Source organism: Bos indicus x Bos taurus, chromosome 22, assembly GCF_003369695.1.
Source record: "Bos indicus x Bos taurus breed Angus x Brahman F1 hybrid chromosome 22, Bos_hybrid_MaternalHap_v2.0, whole genome shotgun sequence".
In the NCBI taxonomy this organism is placed as follows: domain Eukaryota; kingdom Metazoa; phylum Chordata; class Mammalia; order Artiodactyla; family Bovidae; genus Bos; species Bos indicus x Bos taurus.
Genome location: NC_040097.1, coordinates 49,974,454 through 50,000,580, shown reverse-complemented (window position 1 = coordinate 50,000,580; position 26,127 = coordinate 49,974,454). Strand labels below are relative to the sequence as shown.

The 26,127-nt window shown below is 37.0% G+C and overlaps 1 protein-coding gene across 9 annotated transcripts in view; it reads left to right on the top strand.

Moving 5' to 3' along the window:
• Positions 1-26,127, top strand: part of GOLGA4 (golgin A4) — a 110,369-nt gene that overhangs the window by 59,057 nt on the left and 25,185 nt on the right. For all 9 annotated transcript variants that reach the window (XM_027523245.1, XM_027523248.1, XM_027523247.1 and 6 more), the window contains 7 exons: positions 7,206-7,384; positions 9,366-9,494; positions 12,168-12,323; positions 13,866-18,106; positions 18,936-19,057; positions 19,468-19,598; positions 25,393-25,506. In XM_027523245.1, coding sequence (XP_027379046.1) covers positions 7,206-7,384; positions 9,366-9,494; positions 12,168-12,323; positions 13,866-18,106; positions 18,936-19,057; positions 19,468-19,598; positions 25,393-25,506 — 5,072 coding nt within the window. The remainder of the gene's footprint in view (positions 1-7,205; positions 7,385-9,365; positions 9,495-12,167; positions 12,324-13,865; positions 18,107-18,935; positions 19,058-19,467; positions 19,599-25,392; positions 25,507-26,127) is intronic.

Genomic DNA, 26,127 nt, shown 5'->3' with positions numbered 1-26,127 from the left:
CATATGAATATCATCTGGCACTTGGAGAATTTAGTTTCTCTGTTAAATGTTTGTCTTTCTCTTAGATTTAAAATTCAAAGGCTAAACAAATGGTTAAGATTTTTAGAAGTAAATGTGTAGATAAAATAATTATCAAAGAATCTGAACTCTTCTAATGCATTTTTTTTTCTAATGCATTTTTTTTGTAAAAAATTAATTTATATATTTAGCAGTTCTTGACATGTGGGTATTTGCAGACAAATAACTAATTTTGGGGGCACACTTATTCTGGAGGTCAAATCAGCTCAAATACATTCCTCACTACTTTTCTTAGAAAACAGTCTATTGCACTGCTTCTCACAGTTTTTCTCGACGAACTGTGATGCTTCTCATACGTTGGAGGACAAAGGAAATCTGAGTGTCTCTGATTTTAAAAAGAATAATACTATCATAAAATACTTAGACTGTGGGTGCATGGTAACACGCCTGCTTGATGTTGTATCAGCCTGTAGTACTTACTCGGTTCAGCCCTACAGTGGAACTGCTGGGCGTGTTTTCTGAAGCCCAGTACTGTAGCACTTTTGTGGTGTTAAAATTACTTATTTCAGTGGATAAAGAAAGCCAAAAAAGAAATATTTTTGTTACAAGCATTGTACAACACTGTTGATAGTATTCCTTTCTAGGTGTTATTTTAAAATAGATGGTCATATCATCAAGTAACCAGATTTTAAATTTGGAGAATTCTCAGCTTAAATATGTAATGGTGTTTTTTCACGTGCTGGGTATTACTACTAATTGTCTAGAATATTATCTCTTCAGTTCAGCACCTGTAGAGAATGTTAAGTTCACACTAAGTCTTGGCTATTTTGTATGTGCGTATGTTTTTAACTGAAATAGGAGGTAGAGTAGCTGGCTAATCATTAATGTAGTATATTACAAAAAACAAATTGGGAAATAGAGAAAATGAAAGCACATCACTGTTGTTGCAATACACTTCCATTTAGTCTTTCCATAATCCTTATTTTATATAGTTGTAATCATAATTGTCCATATAATTTTGTATGCTCCCTTTTCTTTATTTAGCATTATATTAGGAGAACTTTTCCATGTTGCTAATGTACTAACATATTTTAATGGCTTTATCAGAATGCATGTACATCGTTAACCATCTCCCTGTTGATCAGCACTTAGATTATTTTCTATTTTCATTATTATGAATAATACTATAACAACTTTATAATATAGCTTATTCCATCTTTGAATTTTTTCTCAGGATAAAGTCTGACCCATAAATTTCTACTCTTTTTTGTTAGTTATTTTTAAGTTATTTAAATATAGCCATTATAAAAGAAAACCCGCATCGTAGTATTAACACCTTCCCCCCATTGTTTTTGCCTACAATTCTGCAAAATGAGTAAAATATTCTGCTTGGATTAGGAAAGTTTCCAGAGTGAATTAACTTTCATAAACCCTGTTTCCTTTTCATGTACCCTGTTTTTGCTGAAGTTCTGTGTTTTATATGATTGGCTGCACTTTAAAATGTAGATTAACTCATAACATTGTCTGCTTTTTTATTGTCATGTTGTGTGTGTTCAGGAAATAAGTTGTGTTTTTTTTTTTTCCTTCATTTGTATAGGATAGGCCTGATAATGCCAAAGGCATTCAGTGGAACATATTTATTTGAAGAACCCTTTAAAATAGTTTCTTTTTAAACAATGTGTAAGATTTATGCATATTTATATAACAAACAAAAATCACATGTGTATTTAAGTGTTTTGTTAGTTGCTGATAATTTGTCACAGAGTTTTCTTGGAGTCTTAAGTCTCACGAAACATCTTATTTTTGTGCATCCACACATGCCAATAAGTGAATCATGGTGCCTTTCCCAAGCCTTGTATGAACAGGACTGGGGTAAGGGCTGTTTTTTTTCCTTATCATGGGTACTTAGTATAAGCTTTACAAAGAAAATTCCATGTTTCTCAGGCAAAAAATTAGGAACTAAAGTAGAATTTAAGAGTGCCATTTTAGGCAAATAGTAAGTACACATTTTGGCACTGAATGAATACCTGATGGAAAACTTGATTATTTTAAATGGGATTAGATTTTAATATAGGTTGTTTATTTAACAATCATATATTTGTAGGTGCTTGGTGCATTTCTGCAGTAGTAGCTGTGCATCCATATCTTTGGAAAGTCATTGTCACCCTGCACTAATTTCTGTTCTTGGCAATTGTCACTGTTACTGGAAAGCATCAGCAACTAGAGGAACACATTTATTACAGAATCATATTTTCAATTTAATTAAATTTACTTAGCTTTAGCCTAAGATTTTTCAAGGTCATCCTGAAGTTTTCAAAATATTTGATAGATAAATTCACATGATTAATGTAAGGAGTATGTGAAAATCTGGATAGATCTGTAAAAACTTGAAAGGTCAAAGCATAGTTAATCTGTTAGAGTGAATTTTGTTATGTATTTTGGGAAGTGGCTTGAAAGTAGATTTCCGTTGCAAAATGTGATTATTTATTAGATTTCTGAAGGCCCCAGCTTACAAGTATTGGCACTAGCTGGTTTATGCTGCTGGGTGGTAGTATCGTTTTATTTTCATTTATGTAAACTCTAGACCAGTGGTTTCCAAACTTTTTAGACACAAGGATCTCCTTGTACTCTTAAAGATTATTGAGGATTCCAAAGAGTTTTTATTATGTGGGTAATATGGATTGGTATTTATTATATTAGAAATTAAAGCTAAGAAATTTAAAAAATAGTTCATTTAAAAATAACAGTTAAAAACCTGTTACATGTAAGTATAAATGCTTTAATGAAAACTACCTGTATTTCCCAAAACACAATTTAGTGTGAAGAAAAACCTTATTTTACATCTTTGCTTATCTATTGTTTAACTTAATAGAAGATAACTGGATCTTCATGCCTGTTTCTACATTCAGTCTGTTGTGATATGTTAATTTGGTTGAAATAGATCAAGAACATCTGCCCTCATGCAGATAAGTATTTGGAAAAAAGAGGATCTCATAGCTCCTCAGAGAGTCTCAGGACTCTAGGATTTTGAGATCAGACTTTGAAACCTGCTGCTCTAGACTTTTGCTTTTATTCACAAAAGAGGCTTGATGATTGGGTGGGAATTCTGATAAGAACTTTTTGTTGTTTTTTTCTGTTAATTTGCATTTTATTCATTTCGTAGTACTAGCTTTTTTTTTTTTTTTTAATACCTCATGCATTTCTGGCAGCTTTTTGCTGGAATAAAGAAATAGGCACTGGCTTACTTACTCATTCTTGGTGTTATTATTCATCTTCTTAGTTAATGTAGAGGTTGCCAGCCTCTCCACTTTTCTGCCTCTTTCCTTATTCTCTGCAGGGGGAGTAGAGTGGGTCTTGTTATTTTTGTCATAAAGTGTCTTCCAGGACAGTGCTACAAAATAGTAACACTGCCTAGAATCTCAGAATTCTGGCATTTGCTATTATTAATATGACTGGTTAGGACTTTGAGGATGGTGCGGGGAAGGATGCTGAAGTGACAAAAGCAAATGCCACAATTGTCCTAGCTTAGCCTGAGGCTTAGTTCTTTTATACTTGCACCCCCCGCCCCTGACACACACACCTTATAACTTCAACTGTCTTTGTGAAATACTTTCTTGATATCACCCAGTGCCTAGCATATGCTTGACAAATGGCAAACATCTAATAAATATATGATGAATGAATGGTTGGATTACTGAGCTCATGTAACTTGTATAGTGAGCATTTGTTCATTTTTATACCTCCCACGGATGTAAGAGAACCTTGTCTAAGGGGAAGGTAAGGAGCTGGCAGTAAAAGGTCTGACCTGTGTTTGTAACTGATAGAGGACTATTCCTCAGGTATATTACATTTTTCGTAGAAATGTTTTCACAGGTTTTTGTTTGAAAACGAAAATTGCCTGAGATACATTGAATTTTGCTTTGGAAGAACACCATGTGTTCTTGCAACATTTGGCGGCAGCTGGTGCTTAGCCTTCCCGTTGATGTGTGCTGTGGCCACGGTTTCCCCGCGCACTCCTGCATGTTGGCAGAAGGCTCGTCAGCTGGGGCTGATGCACGCTTTCTTTCTCCCCACTCACTCATGTTGTTTGGAATTGGAAGGTAAATTACGTAGGCCTTCAGAACATACCTCTTTAGTACTCAATGTTAAAATCCTAGTGTAGATTCCTTTTGGAAAGGGGAGGGGGAATTCACATTTAGAATATTACAGGCCATGGACTCCACTTACTGTATCTGGTGGTCGCAGGATCAGAAGGTGAGATGTTTCTGGTTAGTAAGTAGGCTCTCAGCATATCCTCCTTCAGCATTGAAATGGGACTCGTTTTTGGAGGCAGACTTCCTGTAAGGAAGTGGCTTCATTTGTGGTGCAGTGTAGAATGTGTTTGAAATAAGTTTTCTGTACATGGATATAGAAACGTGTTTTGCTGCCTCTTTAAAATTTTGTTTTGGGGGGACTTAACATTTTCATAAAGCACGATGGAGATGGAAAGCAGTGAGTTTTTCTAAGTCTATCAGAGGTATAACATGGTGAATTTTGTTGAGAGTTAGAAGCCATCAGTAACTGGTTCAAAAAAGTTCTGGTTCAGTAAGGTATGTTACTGCTCAGCTGAGCCTGATCAATGCCAGCATTCTTAGTTTTAGAAAATAATGCAAGGTAAGGATTGTTCCTCCAACCTTGTATAGTTAAGTTGATTTATCATCCAAAGGAAAAGTTGGAGGACTCAGTTCTTACATTTCAATAAAGATGTTGAATTAAAAGTCTCAAAGATGTCCTTTTAGGTATAAAATTACATGGCTTTTTGACAAGGTGGCAGAGCATGGGAAGAAAGGATTAAATTTAGATGAGAACTTTGGAACCAGATCTGTCCTACATTAATCATTATATGATGGATAATCAACTGATTTAACTGTTTTGGAGTATTAAAACACTAAAATTACAATGCCATATAGAATGTACTAAAATTTACTGAGTATGGTTAGGAAGATTAACTTTTGGAAAATTATATCCAAAAGGAACTTTGTGGCATTGATTTTTGTTGTTATTGATTAAGAAAGTGAGAGCCCTGTATCTGTTTTTATACTGTATTGGATTCTGGAATTTAAAAAACGGAAGTTTCACTTGGTATTGACTATGTACAGCTTTGTTTTGCTTAATTGATAGAAGCTTTTCATTTAAAACTGGGTCTTGCTGGAAGAATATCATAACTATCTTCAGGTTCTCTAGAGCCTGATTTAAGATATTTCTGTGAAGTGCTTAGAAATGCTAAGATACAATGTTATATGCCGAATATTAGCTGTAATGAAAAGACTGTGATGACATCCAAACATTAAAAAATACCATCATTCCTTTTTCCATGTTTTTCTTTCCCAGATGTAAGCCTTCAGCTCAAACTTAAGCAGTACGCACCCTGTTACAAGATTTCTTTCCTGTAATTGATCACCTCACTTGACTGGTTTTTGAGAAACAAGGAAACTAATTTCTTATTACGAGCAAGAGATGTTTATTTATGCTGTACACTAGAATTTATAGTAAAAGAATATCTAAAACAAATATATCATATTCCTTTAAATATTTTATTTACCAGAATATTTATGTCTAAGGATTATCATCTTGGTGTTTGCAGGCAAATATCACTGAAGTTGGAGTAGGCAATCTTTAAAAATAATTAAACTTAATTAATATTTCTTTAAAATTTAGACCTTATTTGAGCTATGGTTTTATACTTTGGGCATATAAAATGAATAAGTTGGATAGGTTTTTTTTAATATCAAATGCATGATTGCCAGAGAAGTTTTTTTTTTTTAAGGTAGTAAGCAAAGTAAGTTGTGTTTCCCAATTGTTAGCAGAATTCCACCTTTCTGTTGCCTTTTTCTATACCTACTATACTTCACCATTAAGAAAATGCTTTAGAATACAAGTTTGTCTTTAGTATGCAGTTTGTTTGTGAAAACCACTATCTGTTAAGTGAAATTGTAGTTAATGAAGGGGCTTTTTTATGGGATACCACCAGTTGAAGTTCCACATTTCTTACACCACTGAAAGTGAAAATACTGCATGTGTCAATGAATTGTCACCCTGAATATTTATTTCTTAAAAGGATTAAAACCCATCTTGAAAATTGGTGTTTTATTTATAGTTCTTCTCTTTGGTAAAGGGGAGTCTTCTATTCTTTGAGGACTGAAGAAAATAGTTGAGGATGTAATAGCACTAGGATTTTCACAGGATATTGTTCTGTCAGTAGAGAGAGAAGGGGGGAGGAGAGAGAACGTGTGTGTTTACACACATACAGCACACACATGCATACACACACATGCACGTATACACAAATATACATAAACACACATACTCATGTATTTTTGGTGTCTAGTTACTCAGCTCTTGTACCCATGCTGTCAGATTCTGTTTGATGCTGGGTGAGCTGTCCTTAAAGATCTTACTGTTGTAGCCCAGGTGACTGTTTTTGCAGAGCTGTATTCTTACTTATTTCACCCCCAAAACTCCCTGCTAGTAGTGCCTTTTTGTACACTTTTGAAACAGGAAAAGATTTCTTACTAGTTAGCTACATTAATTTGAAACTTACATAAGTAGTAGGTGTCATATCAAAATACATTGGTTAAATATGTGATTCAGTCAGTAAATGTTTAGGGAGAAAACCCTGGTTTTATTATATGGTTAAGAGGTTTGTTTTTTTTTTTTGAAAATACGATTAGTCAAAGAATAATTTTTTCATTCTTAAAAATATCCCAGTGAGTATACAATAGTGTTACCTAGTTATTGATAATAGACAAGAACTTGCATAGCAGACAAAGAAGCAATTGCAATTATATGCTACAGAAGTAGGTACAAGTATTCATTTCTATGAATTTGCTATCCATAATGACACTTGTGGGGAGAGTGGGGCAAATCTTTAGTCATTTAATATTTTTTCCAACTTTGAGCCTAAGTTCATACAGTATAAGCCATCTTAACATCTGAATCCAGAACTCAATGACAAATTGCTTTCAGTGACTGGACCTTTCTTGTGGCTTTGTTAAACTACCAGTCAAATACGTCTTGGCTTTAAACAGTGATGAGTTTTTTAACACGTCCTGCTACTGCTGCTCTTAGTTCCCATCAATTGAATTTAAACACTTTAGCTCAATAATAGTATTTCTTGAGATACTTGTTTTCTGCTGTTTTCATTATAGCTTTTGAGGAACTTGAGAAAGCCCTGAGTACAGCCCAAAAAACAGAAGAAGCACGGAGAAAAATGAAAGCAGAAATGGATGAGCAAATAAAAGCCATTGAAAAAGCAAGTGAGGAGGAACGTGTCAGACTTCAACAGGAATTAAGTTGCGTGAAGCAGGAGGTTGTTGATGTCACAAAAGTAAGAATAATTCTAGATTGCAGTGGGTTATAGCAATTTTGAAACTTAAGTCTTATGCTCTTCCTACACTGTCTGCAGTAAAGAAGAGTAATTTATATTTTAGACCGTGTCCATTTCATGATGTTCAGGATATAGGAAAAAATCATTCTGATAAAGAAATGAATGTGTATCTTTTTGAGTATACTTCTCAGAGATAATCTCTGCATATAATTTCTCTTGTTTGCTTTCTAACCCTCTCTTTAATTTTTTTTTAAATAAAAGATGGCATGTTATTTTTAATGTTCTGTATTTTGCTTTTCCAAATTAATAATCTGTCTTGGTTATTGAGTTAATAACGATGCCCCTTTTGTTTTAAAGACAGCTCAGGACTTCATTTTATGAATAGCTCATAATTTTATCAGTCTTATGCTGATGGATAGATATTTAGACTTTCAGTTTTTATTGTTGGAAATTGTGAATATCCTTATCATATTCACTAACATCTGTTTCTTTAGAATAGATTCCTAGAAGTGAAATACTACTCAGGCAAAAGTTATGTGTATTTTTAATTATTGCCTAGTTGCTACAAGCTTGATGGAGGACCATTTATATTCAAGTATTAGAATATGTTCCCACCCCGACAAAGATGTTGTTACCTGACTTTTTAAAAGTCTTTATGAGCTAAGTTAAAAATGACATCATTGTAGTTTTAATATACATATCTCTTACCAGTATGACAAACATGTTTTTGTATGTTTACATGGAATTTATAGTTTTCTGTTTTGAGTTGCCTGATCAAATCCTGATTCCTTTTCCTCTTGGACTGTTGGACTTTTTCTTACTGATTTCTCACAGAAGTTTTTTATTTGTAGTAAAAATTAGCCCTTGGAGATAGATATTTTTATCCAAATAATTTTCAATTTGTTGTCTTTATCATTTTTTGTTGTTTTTTTTGGGGGGGGGGGCGCGATATGCAGAAAAGTTTTCTTTTCCTTAAATGTTAGCAAATTTTTCTTCTGCTTTAAGACATTCTCAATTGAGTAAAAAAAAAAAAAAGTGTTTTTCTCATGTGACACTTTTATGCTTTCATTTTTTATGGTTAAATTTTTGATCCAACTAAAATTTATTTAGTGTGAGGAGTGAGGTAGGGATCCAACCTAAATTTTTTCCAGATGACTACTTAGTAGTCTTCAAATCATTTCTTTCGTAACCTGTGTTTTCCCTTCTGACATGCCATACTACCTTTATTACATACTAAATTATTGTAGTGCTGTGTATGGGTCTTCTGGATTCTCTGTGCTCTTCCACTGCTTTGTCTGATCATATGCTGGTATTACACTAATACTAGTTTTACAATATGTTCTAGTTTTATATTGTTCTACTGCTTGATAGCCCCTCCTCATTACTCTTATGTTAAGAAGAGATTGGCTATTATTCCATGTTTATTTTGTCCAGTGGGCCTTCCCTCATTTGCTTGGTAGTTTTATTTGATTTTATTAAATTTTTGAATTTATTTAGGGTGGTTTGACATGTTTATAAGATTTGAGTCTTCCTATTCAAAAAAGAACAAGACCAATACTTAAACTTTTTAGTAAGTAGTAGTACATGCCTGGAAAGGTAGGCATAATTAGATGGGTGCAGCCAGGGCACCTTGCCCATGATGGAATGCCCTCTCTCAACGCATCCGTATTCCCCTTGCTACGCTTCTCCATCTTGTTTGGTGGGAACATATTTGTAACATGTGGAATTGGAGCTTCAGCCCCATAGGATTGACTGTTGAAGCTGTAGCCCTTCATGTCCTAAATGAGGAGCAACACTTTACTGGTTTTTCTTTAAACTCTCAAGAATTTGGTGAATTTTGATTTATGTGGGAAATATGTTCTGATTGTTCCTCCTAGGAATCTGTTAGCTTGATGATTGAACTATAATAAAGTATTATTTTGTTGTAGAGTGACATGTTTTATCTGGATGTTTCACTTTTAACTATTTGGCTGCTTTTTAGAAATCCTCAGAACAAATTGCTAAATTACAGAAGCTTCATGAAAAGGAGTTGGCTAGCAAAGAGCAGGAACTGACGAAGAAGCTTCAGACCCAAGAAACAGAATTTCAGGAGCAAATGAGAATAGCTCTTGTAAGTACCTACAGTATTTTGTTTTTCCCTTATTATAAAGTTGTCACGCCCTCATCCCTGCCTTCTAGGTTGAGATCACACTACTCTCAGCCTTGGCCTTTGAGGATGCAGAGAGACTGACTGTAGGCAGGAATGAGGCTGTCAGAATTTGTTAATTTAGTATTGTCTGAAAATTAAATTTGCTCATCTAACAAGCTTTCATTAATCAGTTTGTTTGTAGATCATTCCTCTCACCCTGGCTGTAGGCTATGATTGGGGGAAATAAAGGGGAGGATAGGTTAATTGAAGCAATTGGCCAGCAACTCCATAATTTAGCAAGAATGTCTTGATAGATATCAGATACCAGACTGAATGTATCAGAGCTTAAGGCTCAGAAAGTTTGCTTGAATGCATTTTAAAGAGGACAAAATGAAAATGACCAAATTCACAGATGGCACATGGTAAAGAATCTGCCTGCCAATGCAGGGGACACAGGAGATTTGGGTTTGATCCCTGGGTTGGGAACATTCTTTGGAGGAACAAGTATTCTTGCCTGGAAAATCCCATGTACAGAAGAGCCTGGTGGGCTGCAGTCCATGGGATCACAAACAGTTGGACACGACTGAGCACATATGCAGTTTTCCTTTTATGTAGAATGATATCAGTAATTTTCAGTCTATATGATGTTAAAAAAAAAAAGTAAAATAAGAAAAAATTGGCTGAACTAACTAAAACAATAACCAAAAAAGCAAAGATAAGAAAGAGTTGTTGGCATGGTATAATTTGAAAGTTTGAAACAAAAAATATTTTACTTAAATAGTGAAAAGCCTATTTAGATAAGTTACCTTAAGAAGTATTAATGCCAAAAATGTAGATTATTGTTTTTACATGAAGTTATTATCCATAAGATAATAGGTATAATTAAAAAATACTTTTAGTGTGAAAGGATGAGAAATAGTTTTTATAATTTTCATCTCCTTTCTTTTCCACATTTCTGTTTTCACTCTGCTTTGGACCTGGGGCTCTGAGGCTTTCCAGCAGCTGTGATCCTTGAACTGAGTCAGGGAGTTCTGTAATCTCTGTGGGGCCAAGAGACACATGGATTTACAGTACTGTTGGCTGAGGTTAGGGGTTTAGTTCATGGTTGTGAAATATACATCTGTATGGGCACATATTTGTATTCTTTGTTGGTCCAAAAAGGATTTGAAGTTGTTTACAAGAGTACTTAAAAATTACAACAGGACAGCATAAATTTAAAAGAGTAGCATGGAAATTAAAGGAACAAAGCGAGACACTAGGGACATAAATACAGCAGGGGATGGTGCTAAAAATTCTTGTCGTTAAAACCTGCTGTGGGTTTTCATGCTGGAGTAATTGGGGCACTGTAATTGGAGAAGGAAATGGCAACCTACTCCAGTATTCTTGTCTGAAGAATCCGATGGACCAAGGAGCCTGGCAGGCTACAGTCCAGGGGGTCGCAAAAGAGTCGAACATGACTGAGCAAGTAGCACACAATTGGGGCACTGCACTCTGAACATTGACCTTGTTAATACTGTGTTTTGGGAATCGATAGTTTCAGACATACTCAGCCTAGTGAGCGCAGGACACAAATAACACATGAAGCACACATACCTGCACACGTGCTCGTCCCCTTCCTACCTAGTTTTTCAAAGAAGTTAGTTTGGCATTGAGAGTCAATTCTGCAGACTATTAGCATTTCCTCTTTTATATTTATGGGCATAGATGGCAATGCATTTAAATTATAGTTCATGTTAAACAGTTTAGTATGTTTAAAATGATGTTTCAAAATTGATGTTATAGAAACTAATTTTTAAAAAACCAATCTGCTTACAGTATGGTACAAAATCTTTCCTTAAAGCAATATACTTCACAGAGTGAAATGGGCCAGATCTTAGGAGCTGTATAGGTTTTTAGAGTTCCTTGATCTAATCCATGTATTCACATGTAATCTCATTTTGATTAGCTTTTCCATGTGGTATTCCCTATTATAGTAAGGTATTTCTCACAAATTATACAAATTTACAGCCTAAATTTATATAAATTATATGTCTGTGGCCTAGAGTAGAAATATCAAACTCTAGAGAAGTGGTAGTGGTAATGCTGAAGATCTACATGGGTCTAAGGTGGTATGATTGTTTTTGGCACAGAATTATGTGACCCTGCACATTCAGTGATATTTTGCAAAGCATTTTAAGTAGTGAGTACATAGTAGACACACTTTCCAGGTAGTGCTCGTGGTAAACAGTCCACCCGCCAGTGCTGAAGACGTAAGAGACACAGGTTTGATCCCTGGAAAAGAGCATGACAACCCACTCCAGTATTCTTGTCTGGAGAGTCCCATGGACAGAGGACCCTGGTGGGCTGCAGTCCATGGGGTTGCGGAGAGTTGGACATGACTGAAGTGACTTATTTAGCATGCACTCGCACAGTAGGGTTACTGGAAACAAAATTTTTCATATTAGTTTTAATTGTGGCAAAGACTGGCCAGACCATACTGGAAAAGCCACTATGCCCTGTTTCTGCAGACCAGAGTGTGAGAAGAGAGAGATACGATGCTGCCTGCCTTGCAGGTCTGGTGTGCAGATCAAATGAAATGAATGATTTCTGTGGCAGTGCTTTGAGAATGCTGAAGATCTACATGGGTCTAAGGTGGTATGATTGTTTTTGGCACAGGAAAAAAGTCAGTCAGAGTATTTGAAGATCACTCAAGAAAAAGATCAGCAAGAATCGTTGGCCTTGGAAGAGTTAGAGTTGCAGAAGAAAGCAATCCTCACAGAGAGTGAAAATAAACTTCGGGACCTTAAACAAGAAGCAGAGACATACAGAACTGTAAGTTTAAACACTATTCAGGGCCCTGGGCTGTGGGGTTATTTGTATTAATACATGAAAACTCTTACTATCTCTACAGTCAATATAAAGTTGTAGCAAAGACTTTGTTTAGATACACATATACGTGTGCTCCTGGAAATGGCAACCCGCTCCAGTATTCTTGCTGGGGAATCCCGTGGGCAGAGGAGCTTGGTGGGCTAGAGTCCATGGGGTCGCAGAGTCAGGACGCAGCTGAGCACGCACACATACGTACACTCCATTTTAGATAGTCAGAGCTATTTGTGGGAGTGGTTTGGTGTCTGCCTATGGTGCTCCTGACTCTCTGCCTTTGGTTGACTGTGTTTGTCAGGCACTCACTCCGATTCTGTGCCCTCAGTAAGCAGTGCAGCATCCTTGCTCCACTGCTTACTCACCTTCGTCCTTAGGAAGAGGCCTCCTTTTGTAGGCAGCACTTGCCCTGACACCTTCTTACCTCTTCACCTTCATCTCATGCCATGTCTGGACATAATTCATTTTCTGTTTGTATCAGTTTAGTTACCCTGTTGCTCTACTTTTAGACTTAATTTTTCTCCCGTTTTCCCATATTAAAAAATCATCCTGTGATGAGCAGGTAAGTATGTCTATCTCAGTGTTCACATTTTTAAGGCCCTCTGTTCTTTCTCTTAACAGTGCATGAAATATTTGACCTATTAGGAGTGAATTAATAGTACTTAGACTTTTTAAGCCTTTTTGCTCTGATTTAGACAGTGAAACAGTCTCAGTTCTTATGCGTATTTCTAAACTGTGTCTTACTAGCCCACTTCCAACATTTTGTAAGGTGGCATAGTCAAAGGGAATGGGTACTCAGGAGGCCTGCATCTTTCACTTGTTAGCTTTATAAATTAATTATACCTTAATTTCCTTACATGTCACATGAAGAGGTTGGATCTGATAATTTCTTAATACCATTCCAGTTCTGATATTCCTTGGCTCTGCCTTAATTAGCTCTTTTTCCTTCAATCAAGATTGATATTTTCATGAGATAATAATATTTTACTATTAACTTTTTCTAAACTACTTTGGTAAAATTTGGTAAATTACTTTGATGTAAGTTCCTTCTTTTTGAAAAACATGTTCTAAGTAATAATTTTTTGTGTAAAAGCCAGATACATTATTTTTCTTTCAAAATTAAGTTATAAAAGTAATAGAATACTATAATAGGGCTTTTTAAAAACAGAAAAAAACACTGATCTTTCAACCAACAATTACTGTTATCTAGTTTATCATTTCCCCCCGCCACTATCCGTTCAGAATGATTTTGAAAAGTAGATAGTTGAAATAGTTACCCAAATAGAATCTGGAATTATGAGCTGTGTAAAAAATAGAATGTTTTTTTTCATTACATGATTCCTTTAGGAACCGAGCACAGATTCTTTGCCCTTTCTGGTGTTTGATATGACACGCAAAATTGTTTATCTAAATTGTAATTTTTAAGGAGGTGTGGACATCGTGTTGTGTATATCATTGCTAATAAATTAAAAACACATCTGTTTTCATTAACAGAGAATTCTCGAATTAGAAAGTTCTTTGGAAAAAAGCTTGCAAGAAAATAAAAATCAATCAGAAGATTTAACTAGTCATTTGGAAGCTGAAAAAAATAAGCACAATAAAGAAATTACTATCATGGTTGAAAAACACAAGACAGAATTGGAAAGTCTGCAGCATCAGCAAGATAACATTTGGACTGAAAAGCTCCAAGTCTTAAAGCAGCAGCATCAGACTGAAATGGAAGAACTTAGAGAAAAGTACGAGCAAGAGAAAGAAACATTGGTGAAAGACAGAGAGACACTCTTTCAGGCCCACATAGAAGAAATGAATGAAAAGACTTTAGAAAAGCTTGATGTGAAGCAAACAGAATTGGAATCATTATCGTCTGAACTGTCGGAAGTATTAAAAACGCGTGACAAGCTAGAAGAAGAACTTTCTGTACTAAAGGATCAAGCTGATCGAGTGAAGCAGGAATTAGAGGCCAAGCTGGATGAACAGAAAAATCATCACCAACAACAGGTTGACAATATCATTAAAGAACAAGAGATTTCTATCCAGAGAACTGAAAAGGCCTTAAAAGATGAAATTAACCAACTTGGGCTTCTTCTGAAGGAAAAGGACAGGCATTTAAAAGAACATCAGGCCCGTGTGGAAAGTTTAGAGGCAGACATCAAAAGGTCTGAAGGGGAACTCCAGCAGGCATCGACTAAGCTGGAGCTTTTCCAGTCACTGCAGAACACAACGCATGAGCAGGCTAAAGTCCATGAGGAGCAGCTGGCCCAGTTGCAGCAGCAGTTGTTGGATTTGGAAACAGAAAGAATTCTTCTTACTAAACAGGTAGCTGAAGTTGAAGCTCAAAAGAAGGATGTTTGTGCTGAGTTAGACGCTCACAAAATCCAGGTGCAGGATCTACTGCAGAAGCTTGAAAAACAGAATCGTGAAATGGAAGAAAAAGTGAAATCTTTAACCCAGCTCTCTGAATCCCAACTTAAAGATAACAACACAGAGCAGGAACAGAGAAAGCAACTCTTAATGGAAAAGGAAAATGTTATTTTACAAATGAGAGAAGCCCAGAGCAAAGAAACAGAAATACTCAAACAGAAATTATCAGCCAAGGAGGACAGTATTCGTGTTTTGCAAGAGGAATATGAAGCCAAATTTAAAAATCAAGAGAAAAAGATGGAAAAAATTAAGCAGAAAGCAAAGGAGATGCAAGAAATATTAAAGAAGAAATTGTTGGATCAGGAAGCCAAACTTAAAAAAGAGCTTGAAAATACTGCTCTGGAGCTCAGTCAGAAAGAAAAACAGTTCAATGCCAAAATTTTGGAAATGGCACAGGCTAACTCAGCTGGAATCAATGATGCAGTATCAAGACTGGAGACAAACCAAAAGGAGCAAATAGAAAGTCTCACTGAGGCACACAGGCGAGAGCTCGATGATTTCATAGCAGTCTGGGAACGGAAACTTAGTCAGCAAGCTGAAGAACTTCAGGAAAAACATGATATCCAGTTACAGGAGAAAGAACAAGAGGTAGCAGAACTGAAGCAAAAGATGCTCCTGTTTGGGTGTGAAAAAGAAGAGATGAACAAGGAAATGGCATGGCTGAAGGAAGAGGGTGCTAGGCAGGATACCGCGTTAAAGGAATTACAGGGACAGTTGAAGCAGAATGCTGCTCTCATGGATTCTCTCACACAGAATGAGGCTAAACTAAAAGCTGAACTTGAAAAGCTGGAGGTTGACTTGAATGGCTCTCTGAAGGAAAACATTTTTCTTCAAGAGCAAGTAGCTGAACTGAAGGTGCTGGCAGAAAAAGACAGGCTCAAGGTTTTGGAGTTTACTGAGAAGCTGAAAACCACAGATGAAGAATTCCAGAGTCTGAAATCTTCACACGACAGCAGTAAGAAAAGCCTAGAGGACAAAAGCCTGGAATTCAAAAAACTGTCCGAGGAGCTAGCAGTTCAGCTAGACATTTACTCTAAGAAAACCGAAGCCTTACTACAGGCTAAAACAAGTGAGCTCATCGACATCAGCAGTAGTAAAATCAGTGCCATTCTCTCTAGAATCTCCCATTGTCAACAGCACACAGCTAAAGTGAAGGAGGCACTACTAAGCAAAACTTGCCAGGTTTCTGAATTAGAAGCACAACTTAGACAGCTAACAGAAGAGCAGAATATACTAAATAGTTCTTTTCAACATGCTGCACATCAGTTGGAAGAAAAAGAAAGTCAGATTCAGAGCATGAAGGCTGATATCGAAGGTCTTGTTACAGAAAAGGAAGCCTTACAGAAGGAAGGAGGAAATCAGCAACAGGCAGCTTCAGAAAAGGAATCTTGTATCACACAGTTGAAGAAAGAGTTGTCAGAAAACATCAATGCTGTCACCATGATGAAAGAAGAGCTTAAAGAAAAAAAAGCTGAGATCAGCAGTCTTAGTAAACAGCTAGCTGATTTGAATGCTCAGCTTCAGAATAGCATCAGCCTAGCTGAAAAAGAAGCAGCCATCTCATCACTAAGTAAGCGACATGATGAAGCACAGCAGGAATTGCTGGATCAAGTGCGAGATTTATCTTTGAAAGTTGAAACTCTGAGTAAAGAGAAAACGTCTGCTCTGGAACAGGCAGATCACTTGTCCATTAAATTCTCAGAGTGGAAGAAGAAAGCACAATCAAGATTTACACAGTACCAAAATACTAGTAAAGAATTGCAGGTGCAGCTTGAGTTAAAAACAAAGGAAACCAGTGAAAAGGAAGAGCAGTTAACTTTATTGAAGGAGGACCTTGATCAGCAAAAGAAAAGATTTGAATATTTAAAGAGTGAGATGGAAGATAAGAAGAGTGAGATGGAGAAAAGGGATTTTAATTTAGAGACTGAGTTAAAAACTCAAACAGTGAGAATTGTGGAATTAGAGGAGCATGTTGCTCAGAAAACAATTGAAATTGAGTCCTTAAATGAAGTTCTTAAAAATTACCATCAACAAAAGGATAGTGAACAGAAAGAAATGATTCAGAAACTCCAACACATCCAAGAGTTAGGAGAAGAGAAGGACAACAGGGTTAAAGAGGCTGAAGAAAAAGTCTTAAGACTTGAAGAGCAAGCATCTTCCATGAAATCTGAACTTGAATCTGTGAAGAAAGAATTGGAACATGTGAATTCAATTGTGAAAGGCAAAGAAGAAGAGTTAAAAGCATTGGAAGATAGACTTGAATTAGAAGGTGCTGCGAAATTAGCAGAATTGAAGAAAAAAGCTGAACAAAAGATTGCTGCCATCAAGAAGCAGTTGTTATCACAAATGGAAGAGAAAGAACAGCAATACAGAAAAGACAAAGAAAGCCATCTGAGTGAGCTAACTACAAAACTGCAGGAAAGAGACAGAGAAATTCACATCTTGGAAGAAAAACTGAAGTCCGCGGAAAGTTCACCACAATCTGAAACGTCAGTTGTACCCAGATTGTCAGAAAATGTGGCAGTGTGTACTGAGCAAGAAGAAGCAGATTCCCAAGGCTGTGTGCATAATGCATGTGAAGAAAAACTTGGTGTCTTACAAAGAAATTTAATTGAAAAGGAAATGCTAGTGCAGAGGCTGGAGCAGGAAAAAGAAGAAATAATTTCCTCTCATTCTGAAATACAGTGCAGATACCAGGAGCTCTTAATAAAGATAGAACAGGCCGAAGCAAAACAACATGAGGATCGAGTGATGATAAATCAGCTTCAAGAAGAACTTGAAGGAAAAAACAAGAAACACTCCTTGGTTTCTTCCCAGCATTTGGAAGCAGAAGGAGACAAAAATAACGCAGGGGCAAAGCAGAACTTGGAAAATGTGGTTGACAATGTCCAGAAAACGCTACAGGGGGAGGACTTGACCTGTCAGATCTTGGAGCAAAAAATGAAAGAGCTGGATTCCTGCTTATTGAAAGAGAGGGAAGGACACAGAATTGAAATCGAAGAGCTGACCTCAAAACTTGAAAGTTTACAGGCTCTACAACAGATGAATGGAAAAAGTAAACCCACAGAAGTTTTGGAAGAAGGTGCTGAAGGAAAGTCCACATCACACGTGGTTCAGCCCAGCTCGCTTAGTAACATGGAGGCCGATCACAATGACCTGGAGTTTAAATTAGCAGGGGCGGAGCAGGAGAAGCGGAAGCTGAGCCAGGAGGTGGTTAAACTGCAGAAAGATATTCGAATGCTACGGAAGGAGCATCAGCAAGAACTGGATATAATAAAGAAAGAGTATGAAAAAGAAATGGAAGAGAAAATCAAGTAAGCTTTTATTTATTTTATTTATTGACTGTGCTGGGTCTTTGTTGCTGTGTGCAGGCTTTCTCTAGTTGCCGTGAGCAGAGGCTACTCTTCGCTCGCTCCTCACTGTGGTGGCTTCTGTTGTGGTGCACGGGATCTGGGCAGGTGGGCTCAGTGGTTAGTAGTGCATGGGCTGAGTTGCTCCGAGGCATGTGGGTTCTTCCTGGACCAGGGATCAAACCTGTGTCCCGTGCATTGGCAGGGGGGGTCTTAACCACTGGACCACCAGAGAAGCCCCAAGTAAGTTTTTTTTTTTTTTCCCCAGTATGATTATTTTTAAGGTAATCTTCCCTAATGAAATCTTTTTTGTGTCTTAATACAGTTAAATTTCATAACCTAAATTTGTTAGTATCAAGCATAAATATAGTAAGTTAAATACTGAAGAGAAATAAAAGCAATTAAATGCAAGAAGCAGTGTTTTTCCATGTCTACTTAAGGGGAAAAAACCCTTTCCTTGCATATGAGATGATGATTATTAGGTACATAACCCAGTAATTATTTTTTGTTTTATTATTTTTAGTATTAATGTTATATAGATGTATATGATATATATGGTATATGATGTATATGGTAATTTTAAGTGGAAAATGAAAATTCTCAAATCCTCAGGACCATTCCCTAGAGTTAATCATAGTTTACTTAGCCTTCCAGAAGTTTTCTGTGCCTGGAGACACACACATGCGTGCTCACACACACACACCCTTAAATATGGTTGATACCAGTGAGATCAGACTATATGCACTGCTTTTTTTGTATAACAACAATTAGCTCTTCATATTTTGGTACTCAGACAGGAGCAGGAAGATCTTGAGTTGAAGCACAATTCCACATTAAAACAGCTGATGAGAGAGTTTCATACACAGCTGGCACAAAAGGAACAGGAACTGGAAATGACCATAAAGGAGACCATCGGTAAGTAAACTTTTGAATTCAATAAAAACCAAATGAGAATCAGTCAGCAGTGGCTATTTATAATTTAAGCTTATTCTTTTCACACTGTGCTAAGTGCTTTATGTAATTACAAACAGTAGAAACAAAATGATTCTTGCCCAAGGAAGTTCACTGATGGAAACTGTGCTGCCTGAAAGTGACTTGCCTTTCAGAGGGAAGGAGCAGGTGGAGGAATCTGAAAGCATTAGCTGATTATTACCTGATGAAGGCACTGCTGCTCCCTGAGCAGGATACATTTGATCAATTTGATCAGTTGATTTTAATCAAGTTTATTGATAATTTGGAACAGGGATTCTTACAGATACTGGGATATAGATATTAATTCTTACCTAATATATTTTCTTGTATGTGTCCATTTTTTTATTGATTAGATAAAGCCCAGGAAGTGGAGGCTGAACTTTTAGAAAGCCATCAAGAAGAGACAAATCAGTTATATAAAAAAATTGCAGAGAAAGAAGATGATCTAAAGAGAACGGCGAAAAGATATGAAGAAATCCTTGATGTACCTTATTTTCTCTCTCTCTCTTGAAATTTAGGTGAAATAGATTTCATGGTAAAGAAGACTGGGCTGTCAGATTTCCTGTTTTTCTAATGTAGAGGGGTTTTTTTGGGGAGGGGAGTTCAATGTTATTCAAATTAGTATTTTTCCATTGTTTGCAGATTTATGAGGAGTCTATTTGATTTCTGCTAGGTTTGTAGTTTTCTGATCAATGTCTGCTTACCAGGCATACTTGAAGCAACAGCGTGTTAGTAAGGGGAAGAATGGACTTTCTTCTCTGTCTCCCAGATTCAGATCAAATTGTGAGATCAGCAGACTAAGAATTGAGAGCTTGTGTTTAAGACAGTTAGTGTGTGTATGAGCTTAACTGGGATCTTTCTGGGAGGGCTAGTTAACTTTATTCATCCCTACCCAATTTGCATAGTTTTGTTGATCTCAAGGGAGGAGATAGATGAAAAAAAAGAATACATCAGCCAAATCTTATATGCAGTTGAAAGATAAATTCAGTATACTATTTATTCTACTAGTGGTAGATTAGTGTTGTCATTTTTATGTATAAAGATAAGCCACGAATGCTAGTGAGTATTCAGACTCCAGAATATTTTTGAATATAAAACAATGTAAATTATTCTTTCTTGGAGTGCAGATTCTTAGTTACTGCAAGCCTTAGTTCACAATGTACTGAGAACCATTTGATGATTAGGAATAGGTAAACCAGAGAATCCTGCCTTAGTCTGGCTGTGGCAGCAGTAGAGGTCTGAGCCAGGAATAGATTCTAATCATAATTATTTTAAGTATAATTGAAAAAGCTGAAATTCTGGGATATGTTACATGAATATAAATGTTCAGTTCAGTCACTTAGTCGTGTCTAACTCCTTGTGACCCCATGGACTGCATGCAGCACTCCAGGCTTCCCTGTCCCATCACCAACTCCCAGAACTTACTCAGACTGATGTCCATAGAGTCAGTGATGCCATCCAACCATCTCATCCTCTGTTGTCCCCTTCTCCTCCTGCCTTCAGTCTTTCCCAGCATCAGGGTCTTTTCCAGTGTGTCAGCTCTTTGCATCAGATGGCCAAAGGATTGGAGCTTCAGCTTCAGCATCAGTCCTTTCAATGAATATTCAGGACTGATTTCCTTTAGGTTGGACTTGTTGGATCTCCTTGCAGTCCAAGGGATTCTCAAGAGTCTTCTCCAACACCACAGTTCAAAAGAATCAATTCTTTGGCGATTTTTTAAATATAGTTTTTGAGCTATAGATTTCAGTATGAAAGAAAATTTGAATAATTTCACATTTTCTTATACTTCCGTAGAGTATATGTGTGCAAAGCTTTCAAAAATATCATTGTTTCTTGAATGCTTAGAGAATGTTGGGATTGGAAGATACGTTAAAGCTAGTTTTAGGTTTACTTTCTGTTTGTTTTTTTTGTTTGTTTGTTTATTTAATTTTTTTGCAGAAGGAGAATGAGTTCAGTATAGTTAAATGATTTCCTTAAAACTACAAAGTGAGCAGTAGAGCGCTGACTGTTAGTTTCATGTATTTTATAAAGGCTTCTCTTTAAGAAAGGAACTTGGGGAAGGGAACAGTTATATATCATGGGCAGTTAAGTCAGGGAGCTTCATGTGCAGGGGACAGACTGTGCCAGAGCTGTACTGTTCCCTTTTGTGAACTCTCTCTCTGTCTCTGAATGTGTGTGTCAGGGGACCAGTAGCACAAGGTAGACTTTGCAGGTCACAACACACCTCTGTAGGTAGAGAGGTCAGTGAACAGGGAGACAGGTGACAGTTGACCTCTGTATGGTTCCTTCTGGAAGATGTGGTGTTTACTAGAAGATAAATGGTCCCCCCAGCTTCAGGCTTGGAGCAGTAGAGCAGTAGAGAAAGGAAGTAGAGGATGGGCCAGAGGAGTTGGGTGGACTCTTCCGCAGACCCCTTCCTGTACCTTAGACCAGCACTGTCCACTAGAAATACAATGCAAGCCACAAATGGGATTTAAAATTTCCTGGTATCCACATTAGAAAGAAAAGAATCAGGTGAATTTAATTTTAATAATATGGCAACTGACCCATTATATCCAAGGCATTGTCATTTCAGAATATAGTCAGTATAAAAATGATATATATATTTTATTTAACATATTATATATATATATTAATTCTTTGAGAGTCGGTGTATTTTTGCATGTATAGCCTGTCTCAGCTTGGATTAGCCACATTTCAAGTGCTCATACCTACTACACAGGGTGGCCAGCGGCTACTGTGTTAGACGGTGTGGCCTCAGAGCTGGTCCAGTGCCAGCTCCAGGACTGACTTGGTAATTAAATCAACTCCCCATCTAAACACCCAGATACATACTCTGTCTTGAAGATTTTTTTTTAAAGAGTAAATATAACTAAAAGGTATTAGTATTACCAATACTGAGCACACACCATATTGCTTTGGTTTTGAGACATATTCTGTTACCATTCTCCCACTTAAAAATTTCCAGAATTGGAGTTTTATATGAGATTTGTATGTATTATGTAGTAGTGTTTTTTCCCTCTAAAAAAGCTATTATCAGATCGATGATTTGTCTTAATGATGACATTGTAGAATGGTGTGTTTTTGTCATCCATTAAAGTTATTGTGGGATTTGTTACTAGCAAAGTGGAACACAGAGACAGTTTCACTTTCCTGCCTTTACTGTCTTAGCTCACGTTCTTAGAGTTGCTTCCCCACTGGAGAAAGCTGAGAACTTTGTCATCCTTGATTCATGCCTCCTGTCTTTCTCAGCGCCTAACACATCCGCGTCCACGTCCACACACCTTTTAGGACATGAAATCTGTTTATTTTCCCTGACTTCCTAAGGAGAGAGCAGGTTTCTCCCTTTAACTGTGTTATCTCCAGCATGGTCTCCAACATGTAATAGACTTTCAGCTGTAGTGTTTCACTGAAGCACATTGAACATTCCCCTCCTCTTAATTCCACCACTTCTTCCACGGTCCTGGCTACTGTATTGCATCTGGTCTGGTCTGCTGTATTAATTTCCCAGTTGGCCTCTTTGCTCTTGGTTTTTCCTCTCTTCCTGTCAGAGTGTCTGGAAATGAAGGTGGGGTCGTATCCCCTGCCCTGAGCACGTGTAGTGTCCTCCCTCTGTCCTGGTGCCCCTCTTCTGGGTCAGTCTGTGGTGCAGCCGAGCTCAGCTTTAACTCCTTCTCCTCGTATTTCACCTCTGCTCCTGCTTTTCCTGGCGCCATAAGAGCTCATTCTCACACTTCATGAGTTAGTACTGCTGGCTGTCATCTCTCTTTGGACAGTTTTTTAAGTTTTAAATTCAACTTGTATTTAGAAAAAAAAAAATTGAGTCAAATATGTTCCATGGTTTAAAGATCAAAATAATATAAAAAGTATACTTGGAGGATGGTGCCTAATGAAAATTGCACCCACACTGTTCTCTGTATTCTCTGACCTGTTCCCTTTCTCCCTCCACAGGTGACCGTTAGTCTCTTATGTCATAGTCCTGTGTTTCCTTATGCAGACTGGGAAAAAAAAATTCTTATTAATTCTTATTAAAAAAATTGTTATAAAAAGCTACCCAAAGTTAGCTTTTTGAATGTGCTTTTCTGCAGCATATTGTTTTCAGTTAGGTTTTTTGCAACCCTTTAAAACAGAATGAATTGCACCTGTCTTCCTTTGATATTCTATATTTATTTATATTTATTACTTCCTTTCGACATGTCATTTTTATCATACATACATATGTGTGTAGGAATGTATTAATGTATCTGTCCTCTCCCCTAGACTCTTAGTATCTTGTGGCCAGGTATCTTGCTATCCATGTTGAGTCTTAAGGACCTAGCCAAATGCCTGGCACATACTAGACACTTGGTGAATTTGAAGGCAGTGACACCTGGTAGGCAAGGGAGCATTCCTTTGGGAAAAGATGGTGGTGACATCTGAAAGGAATTGAGTCTGACAAGTAAGGGAGCTGACTGCCTTCTCAACCTCAGAGCAGCCTCACTGGGAGGGAGGCACTCTTACAGCTATGTTAGATACAAGACTGATTTCTTCTTGACATTTAGCACATTTTAGTGATTTGGCTTTGGCATAATAGTCTTTAAAACATAATTTCCATGTATGTGCATAAATAGTTTAGTTTTTCTTACCATTTTTACTTAAGAGTAAGCAATATTGCTCCCCCTCCTCTCTGGAAGAAGACAAAAAACTTTTACAAAGGAAACCACAGACCTGTTTCTTCAATTAGAAATGACACATCAAGGATTCTTTTCTAATTCTTAGTGGGCTTGCTCCAGATTGGTTTCTCCCAGCTGTCAAAGGAAATGTCAGATGTAGCTAATTGTCATAGCAGAACTGGAGCCTAACCAAATTCGTAGCTGTAGAGGTGATCTTTCAGACAAAGCTGGGCCACATCAACAAGACATTCACACAGTATATGTGATGGTGGAATAAAAATGGTAAATAAGCCAGAACTGCAGGCAGTTATAGATTTACAGTAGTTTCTGGTCAGTAATGTGTGAGGGGTGGAGGCTATATTTGAGTGCCTCTGTGGCAGATGTCGGAGGCTAGTTACGAGAGACCTCTGCTTCGCTTATGTTTTGAGAAGGGCTTCATTCTTTTTTTATTTGTTTGAATTTTCATGACAAATTATAAGTTATCAAGTTATTTAGACTTTTGAGGTGTCTCATGGTTCGTTTCTTTATTTTGTGCCTCTGGACCTGTTCTTGAGAATGATGACATTTCTTGGTTCTGACAAGTCAGCTTCTGTTAAATCAAGATACCTGCTTATGGCTGTTTTCCTGTTTAGCCTCTTACTCAGCAAATACTTGTCCTGTCTTCATTACTCAAATCTGATCAATATTCCAACGCCAAATGTCCTTTTAGCACAAAGGTTATTGCAAGATTTATAAGAGCAAGGAGTGGTCCAGACTGCTTTATACAACAAATGATGGCAATTATCAAGACAAATGAAAAAATGTTAAGATGGGCAGGCCTTTTAGCAGGGCAGTCAGAACAGAAGAGAGAATGATTTGTCTGCCAAATTTTGTACGAAGAGTTTTCAACCAATAAGTGACATATTACTTCTGCAGCCTTGTCTGTGTTCTGCCAAGGTCAAGGCAAATGGATACCTTACATTAGTTAGTTACTGATATATTGGACAGTTTTTTTTTCCCTTCAGAAATGGATTATAGTTGAACACTTTACTCCAAAGAAGAACTGGTATGGTTTTCAGTCTGATATGTAGGAGACGTGCAGGTTTGCTAACTAAGACAGAGAACCATCTTGACTTGAGCAGCCCATCCCAAGGAGCTGGGGGAGGGAAAAACCCATACTTCTTTTGATTAGTAAGCGTCTAGCTACTTGATTTGTGCTGTGCATAAAGCTAGTTTATATTGGATATTTTCTGGAAATTAAATCCTAGTATGGAAGTCTTAAAACATAGATTGTGTATTATAGTTCAGTCACAATGCTGTCACACACCTGTATGTTGCTTAAACCTGGGAACCCGAGTTTAAGGGTCAGGTTGACGAGCTTTATGGGGTGGGGATAAGAGGACTAAAGGTGGGAAAAGTGATCCTAGGAATAATGAGCAGCTTTAAAAAGGGCTTGGAGTTAAAAGTGAGGCATGAATGGAAGTTTTCAGAGCACAGAAATGAATGACAATAAAATAGTGGTTTATATTTCAGAAAATATGTAGGTGTTTGCTTCTCCTCCAGAGGTAGTTTGCAATATCATGTTGCTTCTTTACTGCATTCTTTTTGAGATGTTTGTTAACATATATATCTTTTTTTATTCCAAAGGCTCGTGAAGAAGAAATGACTGCAAAAGTAACGGATTTGCAGACTCAATTTGAGGACCTGCAGAAGAAATACCAGCAAAGGCTAGAGCAGGAGGAGACTCCCGGCAGCGATAAAGTGAGGGGACCTGGACTGGGCTTTACTCAGTCCTTGAAAACATTGTCGTTTTTGTTGACTCGCCTCCTACTATGCACACCTACCTCATCTAACCCTAACAAAAATCTTTGAAGAGAGAAGTTGTAGCCTCTCTTTATAGAGTATGAAACTAAATTTCAAAGAGATTAAATAAAATGTTGGCACTCACACAGTAAATGTTGTATTGGGAATATAAATCCACTCTACCAGACTTCAAACCTAGGTGTTTCTGTGATACCAAAGCTTCTCAGGCTTCCCTGTGGAAAGGACAGCAGAGGACAGTTAACCTTGTAGCCCTGGGGCAGAGCCAAAAACAGTCCATAGAATGTATCTCAGTTTTAGATTTTTATATTTTGTGTTAAAAATTTAAACACATTTTATATTCTACTCTATAATATATCCTTATTTGTAGTCACATAAAAATGGTTTTCGTTATATACCTTTGAGAAAAACAGTGTTTTCTCCTTGGTTGTAGATGCAAGGGGATTATTTTGGAAAATTGGGTTCAATTCAAAGAGATCTGGCACTACATATCTAGGCTTTTTTATAATCCCAGTCTTTAAGTAAAAATGATGCTATGAAAGATGGACCATGTTTACCCTG